Source organism: Ceratotherium simum, chromosome X (genome assembly GCF_057802395.1).
Source record: "Ceratotherium simum simum isolate JZ-2026a chromosome X, ASM5780239v1, whole genome shotgun sequence".
Lineage (NCBI taxonomy): Eukaryota > Metazoa > Chordata > Mammalia > Perissodactyla > Rhinocerotidae > Ceratotherium > Ceratotherium simum.
In genome coordinates, this window is record NC_141940.1 from 16939940 (window position 1) to 16952273 (window position 12334).

Genomic DNA, 12334 nt, shown 5'->3' on the forward strand with positions numbered 1-12334 from the left:
AAGGCAACACATGAAGAAGCCCGTTCCGAAATGTGCCCAACAAATGGTATGAAAGACACACTCACGTTGTGCAGTGAACACAACACTCGCTCAAAGGCAGCTGTCGGCCCTCAGCTGTCACACTCGCACACGCTCCCTCAGCCCCTCGCTTTCCTCTTTCAAGGTCGAAAAGAGCGGAAATCCTGCCACTCCGAAAACTCTCACGGAAACGACCAAGATGTAACAAAGACCCGGCCACAACATCCCCCCAACGACAACATCCCCCCAACGACACGCTACAATCAAAGGCCACATCAGCTCCCTGGCGGCCAACGGCCACGGCCCGTCCTGGACCCACACCCCCCGGCCCACCGCCCCAGCCCTTTCCTCATTTCTAAGCTGTCCACACCGCAGGTCATCGAGACCACGAACAGGGGGTCCAAGACCCACATTTCCACAACCACATGATCTGAATGTTTCCTCACGTTGTCACAGAAAGCTCAACCCTGAGCCCGATCGCGGCGAAGGGGCCTGCTCTGCCCTCGATGCAGACTCCAGGGGACACTTCTGTCACTGTCCAAGTGCATCAGCACACACCATCTCCCCGATTCCCTCAAGAGCACACTGCGGACAGCCGACCAGGAAATAAAGTAAACTTACACTTGGGAGATGGCAGGAAAGGGAGCCGCCATGTTCCCTCGTCACCGAGGATAACAGTCCACGGAAGCCGCACTGCACAATCCAGCTTTAAAGAGCCTCGTCAACCGTTATGGCTGCCTCGACGTCGTTTCTATGGTCCCGCCTTCAGACATCGCCATTGGTGGGCCTGCAATGATTGACGGGAAGACTGTCCACTCTCTCCAGGTCTAAGAGTGCACACTCGGCTCATACCCCAAGACCCTGCTAATTGACTGGAATCTTTGCGCATGTTGTTACCTCTTTCTACATCTGTTTCCATCCCTCAATGCCAAGCTCTACTTCTAAGGCTTAGAACGTATCTTTTGCTTTGTTTCCTGTGATCTCAGACTTTGGAAATCTTGATCACTCAGTTTATTTAATCCTAGCTCAACTGCATCCGCTTCCAGGAAGCCCTCCATGCTTTCCTCCTCCCATCCCTAGAGGTAGATATGAGTTCTTCTTTGCTATTAGATATGGACATGAAGAAATATCAGAGTAGGGATGCAGTGGAATCACGTGAGCTCTGGGATCAGACAGCACTGGCTGGGCACAGTGTGAAGGACCAAATGTTTGCACTTGGAATTTTGGGAAGTCTGTTAAGGTTGCAGACATTTTGGGAAGACCAAGGAAAACCAGCAACACAGTGACTCACGGCAGCCTTCCAGGATTGGTCCCAGCGATGAATTCAAACAACTTCCCACACCCTTCTCAGGATTTTCATATCATTTCCTACCTTTCTGTCTGTGGAACTCTCGCCCACTCGTCAAGGCCCAGGCATAAGTCACTACCTCTCTGACTGCTTCCCCGATGTCATGTTCCCACCCTCAACCTCCAGAAGAGTTATTTCTTCTGCAGCTATAAGATGAAAGATAAGGGGACTTCATATCTCTGCCGCAAAGTTCACGAAGCTTCCTGATTATTCAAGGTGAGGCTGGAAGCCCATTGCGTTTCAGGAGGCCATCTGCTGAGAGATTCTTGCAGCTGCTCCCAATCTGTGAGCTGTACAAACAGGGAGGTTCAGCTCCTCTAGGACTGACTACCTTGAATGTTCACCTCACCTACACTCTACCACGGTAGGTAGACCACAAGCCACGGGTCATGTTAGGTGGACTGCACGCTCGCAGTGGACAGTGCCCCTGGGAAGGACACTCTAATGCCAGCACTATCCTGACACAGGAACTATCACTATGGTTGCTGTGGTGAGGCTTCACGTGTAGACGTTGTTATGCGATAGTTTCTGATGTTGCCCTAACCACTGTGAGGGTTAATTTTATGTGTCAACTTGACTGGCCACAGCGTGCCCAGATTAAACATTATTTCTGCTTGTATCTGTGAGGGTGTTGCTGGATGAGACTGTCATGTGAATTGGTGGACGCAGTAAGGAAGATTGCCCTCCTCCATGAGGGTGGGCATTATCCAATCCATTGAGGCCTGAATAGAACAAAAGGTTCAAGAAGGAAGACTTGTCTCCTTTCTTCCTGCCTCACTGCATGAGGGGGAACATCTTGTCTCATCTTCTCCTGCCCTTGGTCTGGGATTGACCCCATCAGCTTCCCTGTCTCTCTGGCCTGTGGACTTGGACTAAATTATACTACCAGCTTTCCTTGGTTTCTAGCTTAGAGACGGAAGACTGTGGAACTTCTGAGCCTCCATAAATGCGTGAACTAAATTCCTTATGACAAATCTCATCTCATATATATGATATATATCATATATATGATATATCAGATATATATCATATCTCATATTGGTTCTGCCTCTCTGGAGAACTCTAATATACCTGGGATATCGCAGTCAGCTGCAGCTGTTAGACACGGCTTCCTAGTGCTCAAACAGAACTACCAAGAAACGCCAAATTAAAAAAAACATTAAAATTAGTTCCAAGCTGTGGGGGAGGAAACTAAGACACCGCAAGCAGACAGCCAGATAGTCGGGCCGTTGGCCCTGATGGGTGTCTTATCCACCAGAGTCTGGCTGCTCATTTGCAAGCCCCGAGAAAGCTTCTGGTGAGGTCTTCCAGAGCTGGGCTTGTAGGGTCAGGGGTCAGACTTTGAGAAAGATCCAGAGGGCAGGAGAGCTGTTGCAGGCTTTGTCAGCAATCAGTGAGGCCATGCATCTGTGACCTTTATCCACATGGGGAGGGAAGACAGGGAAGACGGGGGCTGCTGATGTGACTCCTGTCTCCAGGATCTGCCACCTCTCTCAACACCCGGACTAAGGCTTGTCCCTCTGACTGGTCCTCTAGATGGACATCTGCTGGGCTCTTTCAATGCCTGGCATGGGATGGCCAATACCACACAGGTCTTGAGTCTCAGATCACCTGTGTCCTCTTGATCTTTATGTCACCAATCATTCCTGTCCCATTCACACTTTATCCCGGACAAACACCCTGGGCTTCTGCCTGTCTGGGCAGAACTAGGAGTCACTACTCACCTACTAGGCGTTATGGCTAGTGGTTCTGTATATGGGCTGGACCTTTGCTGCTGGGATTCCTGTACCAGCTCTTCCTCCTCTCAGCTGGGTCACGTTCGATGATTGTTGTGCCTCTATTTCTTCATTTGTTAAGTGAGTGTGCCAGTAAGAACCCTCTCACGGGGCTGTTGTCATAATCATTGAGTTAATGCAAAGCCCTTTCTTGGTGCCTGATACACACCAAGCTCTCACCTACTATACTCGTAAGGATGGAAGACGAGGGGGAAAGGCAGCCCAGAGCAAACAACCCTGGGTTGGATGTGGTGGAATCCATCAAGAATTGAAGGCCTTGGGTAACAAGGTTCAATTTGCTTTTCAACTCTATCATTTGGGTATCAGTGTGCAGAATGGATCAGAACAGGATCACTAGAGAAGGGAGGCCATTTAGGCATGAGAAAGCTGTTAGAGTCCAGGCGGGTTGGAATGAATGCTGGCGCTCCTAAAGGTTCAGTGAAGACGAAATGAAAACTTGGGTGACCTTGGCATGGAGTGAGTGTGCAGTGGCTGCCATGTGAAGAAAGGGAGGTCAAGGGGTCAGGGGCTCCTGCTGGCTTGATGGTGCTGCTGACTGGGTGGATGGTGGTCCCACCAAGTGAGAAAAGAGACGCAGGGACATAACAGTTTGGGAAGAAAATGGAAGATAAAGAGTTCACCTTACAATAATTTTGAGACCTCGAGGAGATTTGAAATAAAGGTGAACAGTAGTTGAGTGGAAATACAGTCTGGAATTGAGGGAGGAAGAAAGACCCAGGGCTGGGAGTCCTTGCAGCAGGTTCCATGTGGGAGACCCTGCAGTGGACGAGACCTCCTGAGGACAGAGAGTGGGCTGAGAAGAGAGTCCGCCCACAACCCCAGGAAGGCTTAGATCTTAATAGTCTGCTCACCAACTGACAGCAAGAAAGGAGACACAGAGAAGGAGTCAGGGGTGCAGAAGCTAAGATGCCGCAGGTCATGGCTAGATTCTTTGTGTTTCTGCAATGCCAGGATTGTTACAGCATCCTGGTGCCAGTGCTCTCATCGCTCAGGCTCTCACACCTGCCCCCCGCAAAACTAAAGGCGTCTCTGAGGCTCATTTACCTTTTGCTGAGAGATGCATGTTCTGCCATATTGGTCAGAAAAAGAAACGGTCCCAGTGCATCAACAGTCAGAAGACGTGATTAATCAATTCATCACTTGGTGTGGGGTTGGTCCCCAGCAACAGACCTCTCGCTCCTTCTCCTCCAGAGCCTTCACTCTGATCCGTCTGGCTTCCTTCCCCTTCTCCATATAGCCCTGACCTGCTTTCTGTCTCCTTCACTCCCCTGGCCCTCAGAACCCACTTGCTCGCTCTCCTCCTGTACTCTTCTAGACCATCATGCCAGCTGCTTTGAGTGCTGGGCCCGTGGTAAGACGGGGCCATTTCAGCGTCATGGACCCATTGCTGCACTTCCTTCCCTGTGGAATGAGTTCCTGAGATGGTCAGCATATTGGGCCACATCTTCCACGGACGGACAAACTTCTGGATGTGGATCATCTTCGACAAAATGTATTAGACATTTATAAGCTTTTGACATTCATAATGAAGATGTCCTCGAAAAACACTATTTGAAATACTGTTTAAAAATATGAGAGAATGTTCATTTCCTCTTGACATTACCAAAATGGGGTATTAAGAGTTTTCTTAAGTTTTAAAATATATTAGCGAATAGTAATAGCTCATGATTGTCGTACTTTATATTTCTTTGAATATAAGTGCGTTTTTTGGTCTTAATACATTAAGAACAAAGGTTGGGACTGCACTCATTTAATGTCTGACTTGTGAAAGTGTCTCTTAGTGTTTGAATGTTGTGAGTGCTGCCATGTAATCACAGGGCATTCATTTTCTTCATTTATAAGATATTTACAAACCTCCTCTGAAAGATTTTTACCATTCCTTACCCCTGTCAATGCTATGAAAATGCCTGCTTTTCTGCATCCAGAGTATTCGATTTTTCAAGCTTCATTGTAAATCTTATCAAGAAAGACACTGTTTTAATTTCTCTGGTCTGCGTGTGTTTGAATAAAAGTTGAATGAAAATGACACTGAATGTTCACTGAGCATCTGTAACTTTCCTCTGCAGGTGGCCTGATCAAGAACTTGGCCCATCTGTTTCTTGGTCCGAGAGCAGGTGGCCCCGAGGACTCCTGACTTAGGGCTGGATTCTGAAGTGAGGGCGGTCTGGTGGAGGACCGTGCCCTTAACCTGTGACGTTCGGCCTAACTGTGGATGGTGAGTGTCAATTGCACCACACCTCCTTCCCCTCATGAGGAGGGGTCCCCACTGCCCCACCGTAGGGCTGGGCCACGACATGTGAATAGTCCAGAGCCTTGCTCTGGGACTTGGCACAGTCACCAATATTAAACCTTCACCCGGAAGAGCAATGGCTGCCCAAGCCTGACCCGGACCACCTGCCTGGATCAGCAGAGGAACTCAGACCCCACACAGGAGGGACCAGACCCTCATGTCTGTGCCTCTCTGTCTGCAGGCCAGGCCCTAATCATACCCTGAGTTCATGGGAAACAGCTAGATGGACAGAGAGACAGCTGGACAGGTACATAGACAGAAAGAAAAAATGGGAGGGAGGGAGGAAGCTTGCGAGGACACCAGTGCTGGACCTGCTGCACAGGACCGGCGGGGTCCACCTCCCTGTGTCTGGAGGAGACTTCTGCCCCAGCAACTTCCTGCACACTCAAAGCCTCGACAACCTGAGTCACTCTTGTTTTGGGCCTCACCAAAATCCCCTTGAAGAGTGAGTGCCTGGAAGACCACCCCCGAATGTGCTGAGAAGTCATCAGTCGCTCCCAAAGGCTTGGCAGACATTGGCCCTCCTGGGGTGGGGCCAGGAACCAAAAAAAGAAGTGAAATAAGAACACTGAAGAAGGCGAGCCCCTTAGCAATCCCTCCTTTCTATTGGCTGCCTAAATCACATCAGCTTATCTCCGAGTTGGAACATTTTAAGGAAAAGGTAGAAGATAGAAGGGGTAAGGGCCAAATGAAGTGTGTGGAATGTCCTGTGTCTTGAGGAGGATCAGAGACCCTTGTCCTCCATGTGAACAAGGGAGCTCTGTACGTCACACACGGTCCAGGCATTATGTATACTGGTGTTAACATAATGGAAACTCGCCTGTTATTTTATCCTCAAAATGAGTTTACCAAATTTAGCAAGCTCTGCTGCTTTCTTCAGATATTATAACTTTTTATAAGGTTTTCATAGGAGTGGTGTTCTGTGGGAGTGCTCTCAGCATATCCATCTGATAAACACACACGCGCACACACACATTTCCCCTGTAGACAGCTGCTCAGATGTTTTCAGATGCATGTAACTTCAGATCTAACTTCAGGCAATGGGATGGACACTGCCAATTTAAAAGGCAAATTCACCAGTTATTTTACCCTCAAAACGAGTTTATTTGGGAATAGCCAAAAGAATTGTAATTCAGGATGTGCATGCTATGGCAAACCATAGGCAAGCTGGGAAAACAACCCGAGGGGAACTACGTTTATAGAGGAAAAGCGGGAGTACAGAGAGGTTGTTCTAAAGGAAAGTCCATTGGGGGAAAGCAACAGTTCAGGGCAGCAGCAGCTTCTTATTGGCTGAGCTGCAGTGTTTCTCATTGGCTGGGCTGTGGGGTTTCTCATTGCCTGGGCTGCTGCTAGGTGGGGAGAGAAATCTTCCTTCAGTAGTAGTACTTCCTTCAGTACATCCTCTGGAAGATGTTTGTCTCTTTCTGTTTGGAGTAATTGACATGTGTGAGAGGGCTGGAGAGCTTCCCCTATAGGCCTTCCCAACTCCAATTTAGTTAAGGTCTCTTTTACTAATTTCCACTCTGGTATATACACAGGCCTGGGCACCAAGACCCCTGTTCTGAGAGCCAGGGTGTCCAGTGCCAGAAATCGATTCCCTTTAGTCTTCACATGTACCCTCAGGCCAGTGGTTCTCAGGGAGGCTCATATGGTCTGGCCCATAAAAAGAATGGTCCTTAAAATGTTTCTTAAAATGTTCCAACTTGGAGATAAGCTGATGTGATTTAGGCAGCCAATAGAAAGGAGGGATTGCTAAGGGGCTTGCCTTCTTCAGTGTTCTGATTTAACTTCTTTTTTTTGGTTCCTCAATAAATGGAAGAAGTGACACACCTCAAGACTTCCCCAGGCTCCACCCAGGAGACAGGGACACAAAATGGTCCCTGGGGCGCGTGAGGCACAGGTCGCAAAGGGTGCAGTCGAGCAGAACATGTAGCCAAGTCCCCTCGAGTTCACTCCCAGCAGCTGCTGATGCATGGAATCCCCTGGGCCCATCCACTCCACTGCTGACCAGGCCGCCTGTGCTGAGCCTTCCTGCGGGCCTCCCTGCTGCCTCTGTGGGACCCTGTGAATTGGAGTCCATCAGGCTGGATGAGAAAACCCTCTCATGCTAGCATTGCAGACTCCAAAGGGTGAAACACAGAGGCACCTCATTCAGCCTTTAAACCTTTGGGCTCAGCCCCAAGGCACCGAGAATCCCCACCCCCCAGAGAAGCAAGGCAGCTACAGCTCTCCCTCCCCTTGGTCAGTGGCTCTAAACCGTTCTGTTTGCATGGCCCCTTCTGTTGTGTGTGTGTCCTCTTGCTCCCTGCATTTTTATTTGTCAAACTGTACCAATGAAGAACCATTCGCTTTTCCCCTTTCCTGATTAAGATGTCCATGACTGAGTGTACAATAAAACCAATGTCCCAATGATTCTTATGATGTCATCAACAGCCAATCAGAGCTTCTCACCAGCATGATATAATCAATGTGACCGCAATGAGTTGATACAATTTCAGCAAGCAAAGATCATTGAAAACAAAAAGACTTGTTCAGTTCCAAATTTCTTTGTCCTCTTGGAAAAAAAACCCACCTGCCCATTTTACTTACTTATGTATTTGTTTACCTATACTTGCTGATCCTGGGTTAAAAATACACATGAGAGGTAACCCCCAAATCTCCCCAAGTGTCTCCTGTTCTTGCCTGTTGTAGTGGATGCGATTGAGGTGTAATGATAATGTCCTAAGACTCGAGGGACCATGATTGCAATGCAGGCAGGACCAGGAGTCAACTGCATGCTCACTGCTTCCAGCTTTGGTCCTCACGACTTCTGGACTGATGTTTCGCAGAACCATGCTGGTCACCCTTCCTCTGCCTCTCCCACAAGCAGGAAGAGGAGATGCCCCCGCCACCTCTACAATATGCAGATGTGGATTGGCGGTCTTCATGAAGTGGCCAAAAGGACGGCTTTGCATAGGAAGGTGACAGATTACCTACTACCCTTCATACTTTAACGAGGAGAGAACTTCAATCTGGCCTGGAGACCCCTGACTCTGCCACCAAGGCCCTGACATCAATGCCCCAGATTACAGAGCTCACCAATCCTGGTGCAGGATTTGAAGCCCATGCAGAGCCACATCTTCATTGACCATGCTTGTAGCCATTGCAAATAACAAAATCTACAAGCGGGAGCTTTTCCAACTTGCAAAATTTTTTGGAAGAACGTAAGTATTTTACAGATTCCAAGACCAAATGAATAAACACACTTCAGAGGCAAAGAATTGAGGGTTGCTCAGGAAGACTCAACAGGTGGTCTGTTAAATACGATCTCTACAACAGCAAAGGGATTAGGCAGACTTAGCAGAAAATCACTCAGCCTGGGGTGTATTTTTAAAATCCAAACTTAGTAGGACAAAGACTGATTGCCCTGAGGCAACTTACCCTGCTGCGCCCCGCAGCGGGGCATCACCAATCCCGGGCCAGAGCGCTGCAGGGGAAGGAGGGCGCCCTCCGCGCAGCGCAGCTCGCATCTGCGGCCGCCCATTCGGCCTCCCGCACCGATTCCCCCCGCGTGCGTCCCTCTGTCCGTCGGTCGGTGGTTCCGCGGAGCCGGCTGGGGGCCCGGGGCTCCGGGCACGGTACGGGAAGCTCCGCCAGCCCGATGGCGGCGGGGGGCCTGTCGGGCCCGGCGGTGCGGCTGTCGCGCTCGGTGGCGGCCCGCGGCTCCGACGGCGCCTTCTGCAAGGGGCTCACGCGCACGCTGCTCACCTTCTTCCACCTGGCCTGGCGGCTGCGCATGAACTTCCCCTACTTCTACGTCGTGGCCTCCGTGATGCTCAACGTCCGCCTGCAGATACAAATTTAGAGCAACTAACTTGGGGACATGGGTGTGTGTGTGTGTGTGTGTGGGTGTCAGTAACTAACTTGGGGACATGGGTGTGTGTGTGTGTGTGTGTGTGAGTAACTAACTTGGGGACATGGGTGTGTGTGTGTGTGTGTGTGTGTGTGTGTGTGAGTAACTAACTTGGGGACATGGGGTGTGTGTGTGTGTGTGTGTGTGTGTGTCCCGGGCAGCATGGCTGCCTTCCACCCACCAGCTCACCGCCCTAGAGCAAAGCAACCAGCTCCCCTCGCACCTGCGGACTGGCCCGTCTGTCTTTCCATTGCCTCCTCTTCTAATAGAAATGGGCCAGTAGAATCATGATTTGCGGAATGCCTGCAGTATAACCAAAAAAGCCTGAGATATAACGAAAAGTGGACTCTCAAGGAAATGGAGAATTCAAGGACCAGAAAAGAACTTAGAAATCTGAAAATCCTCAAAATGTTTGAGAAGTGCTTGCATCCATAAAACAAAAGACAGCACGAACTTCAGGAAATGACAATGGGCACAGGATGCCCCAAGGAAAAAAGGAAAGGTTGCTAACAAGTTAAATAAAGAGCAACTGTACAGGAATGGTCCCAATCGGAGGCCAATCTTCCAAATTAGAATAAGACTAACAGACTTCCAACTGAAGGGAATGAATTCTCAGCAACAGATGGATGGAGTTTGCAGCTGGAGGAAATCAATAACATGACCTGGAAGGCATACATTTCTTCATCCCAAAAGAAACACAATGGCAAACAGAAGCTACAGGGGAAACAAAGATTTCCAACTGTACATGGAAAGCATGCTATAAAAGTGACCTCAGATGGGGCCTGCTTGTGAACTGTAGCCAGGAGCAAGAGACGGAATGAGCTTGATCATTGGCACGTGGACCAAGACTCTGCAGGCACAGATGAGAAAATCCAATTGTAGCATCCCACTTTGCTACTCAGTGAACAGTATTTAAATAACACTGCAATGGAAATATTAGTTACGGTTTCCGTTTTTAGAGTGAATCTCTAGGAAAAGCAGGGAAGACTTCATTGTGGTTAGAGAGCAGATGGGAATGTTCCCAACTTTGACAGTGTGCGAGGACACGCAGCAAGTTGGCAGGCAGCGGGGAGGAAATGGAACAGGGGTGTTCTTCTCATGAGGCAGGAAGCCCAGGTACTGTCTCCAGTTGAAAGAATAAGACAGGTTTACGGATCATATTAGTAAAGTGAACAAGGACACCAACAGAAGAGTGAGAAGTAGTGAACAAGCAGACCGAGGGGGAAGAGAGCCAAGGGGACTGCTGGAGTCAGCAGAAAAGGCCTCACGTCACCAAGTCAAGAAGTTGTAATAAAAGCACGTTATTGAGAAAAATGGAGGTAACCTCTCAACAGACGTGTCAAGTTTTTGCCTCTGGGTTGGAGAACAGAGAGTGCAGAAGGATGGGCAGGATTCACTGCTTTTCATTATGCGCCCTTTAGTACTATTTGATTTTTTAAAAAACTATATATGCATGTATTGCTTTGATTAAAAATTAAAACTATTAAAAATGAATTTACTGCAATTAGAAGGAAATTTGGGATGGGCATTGCGGAGTGGCACACAAGGCCGGGTAGATTCTGCCTTCCTGCCTTTCTGCAATAGTGTATGAGGTCCTTAAATGTTCCTGAGTCATCACATGAAATATGATTTCCATGCTTTCCAAGCAACTCATAGACCACGAAGAAATGCTTCAAAACTAGAAATGGCCGGTAATCCTCAGTTAGCCCAGAGCTTGTTCAGTCTATGAAACTTTGTATGACCAAACCTCTGTGATGTCATACTTAAGGTATAAACCAAACAAAAAATGTGATTAATTTTTGAAAACTTAAAAATTGGACAAGCGCCCCGTGGTGTTTATACAAGGTTCTCACATTTTAGTGTTGGTCATAATAGCAAGACAGTGGGGGTCACGCGTGCGCCGTGAGGCCGAACATCCACCACAATAACCAAAGTGCACACTCTAAGCAGGGTGGGGTGCTGCCTGATGCTAAGCGTATGCAGGAACTGGTAGAACATCACAGAGGAAGGGGTCAGACTCAGGCTAGAACTCCACTGTCCCCTGACCTCCATAAGCACCCCCTCCACCCTGTGTAGCTACTATTGCAGGGCTGTGCTGGGTCCATGGCACTTGCGTTGACTTAGAGGCACTTTCCAATGAGGCTCTGAGAGGTCTGGGGCTGTCCTGCTCCCCGTGGCGAGTTGCCAGGCTCAGGGGGTGCAGGTGCTCCCTGGGGAAGGCCAAGGGGAAGGTTCCCCAGTGTTAGAGCAGATTCCTCTGCATGTGGATTAGTCCGCTCAACTGCCGTAACCAATACCACAGACTGGGGGGCTTAAACAGCAGACCCCGACTTTCTTATAGTTCTGGAGACCGGAAGTGCAAGATCAAGGTGCCAGCAGGGTTGGTTTCTGCTGAGGCCTCTCTTCCTGGCTTTCAAAAGGCCACCTTCTCACTGTGTGCACACTTGGCCTTTCTTCTCTGTGCGTGTAGCGAGAGAGAGCTGGTGTCCCTTCCTCCTCTTACAGGGACACTAGTCCTGTCCGAATAGGGTACCACCCTTACGGCCTCACTTAACCTTAATGCCGTCCCTAAAGGCCCCATGTCCAAATTCAGGCACATTGGGAGTTAGGGTTTCCCCACATGAATTTGGTGGGGGGACACAACTCAGTCCATAACAGCATGTGAGATGGTCCCCAGATGTCTCTTGTGGTAATAATACCGCCCTTGCTGCTGATGATAACTGCCACCCCTGGACTGATCTATTACTGGCTCCCTCCACCACACTGCAAAGCAGAGAGCACATTTGAAAGGCACCTGCTTCTCACTGGCATCCTCAGCCCAGAGAGAACAGCCAGCAGAAGTGCTTTTGAAAGCTTCTGATGCTTCCCTCACCCACCAGTTTCTCGAGGCAAGGGTTCCAGGACAGACGTTTGACTTTTCTTTGGAGGGCAAAGGTAGGGAGGGAATGGGTGGATGCTCATGATGTCCAATACGGTATTCTCATGTTGAG

At 49.2% G+C, this 12334-nt stretch overlaps 1 protein-coding gene across 1 annotated transcript; it reads left to right on the forward strand.

Moving 5' to 3' along the window:
* Positions 1–748: 748 nt before the first annotated feature.
* LOC147911757 (small integral membrane protein 10-like protein 2A) lies at positions 749–9296 on the forward strand. Its single transcript, XM_087427746.1, has 2 exons — positions 749–765; positions 9080–9296. The coding sequence occupies exons 1-2, from the start codon at positions 749–751 to the stop codon at positions 9294–9296; spliced, it is 234 nt and encodes a 77-aa protein (XP_087283872.1).
* Positions 9297–12334: the final 3038 nt, after the last annotated feature.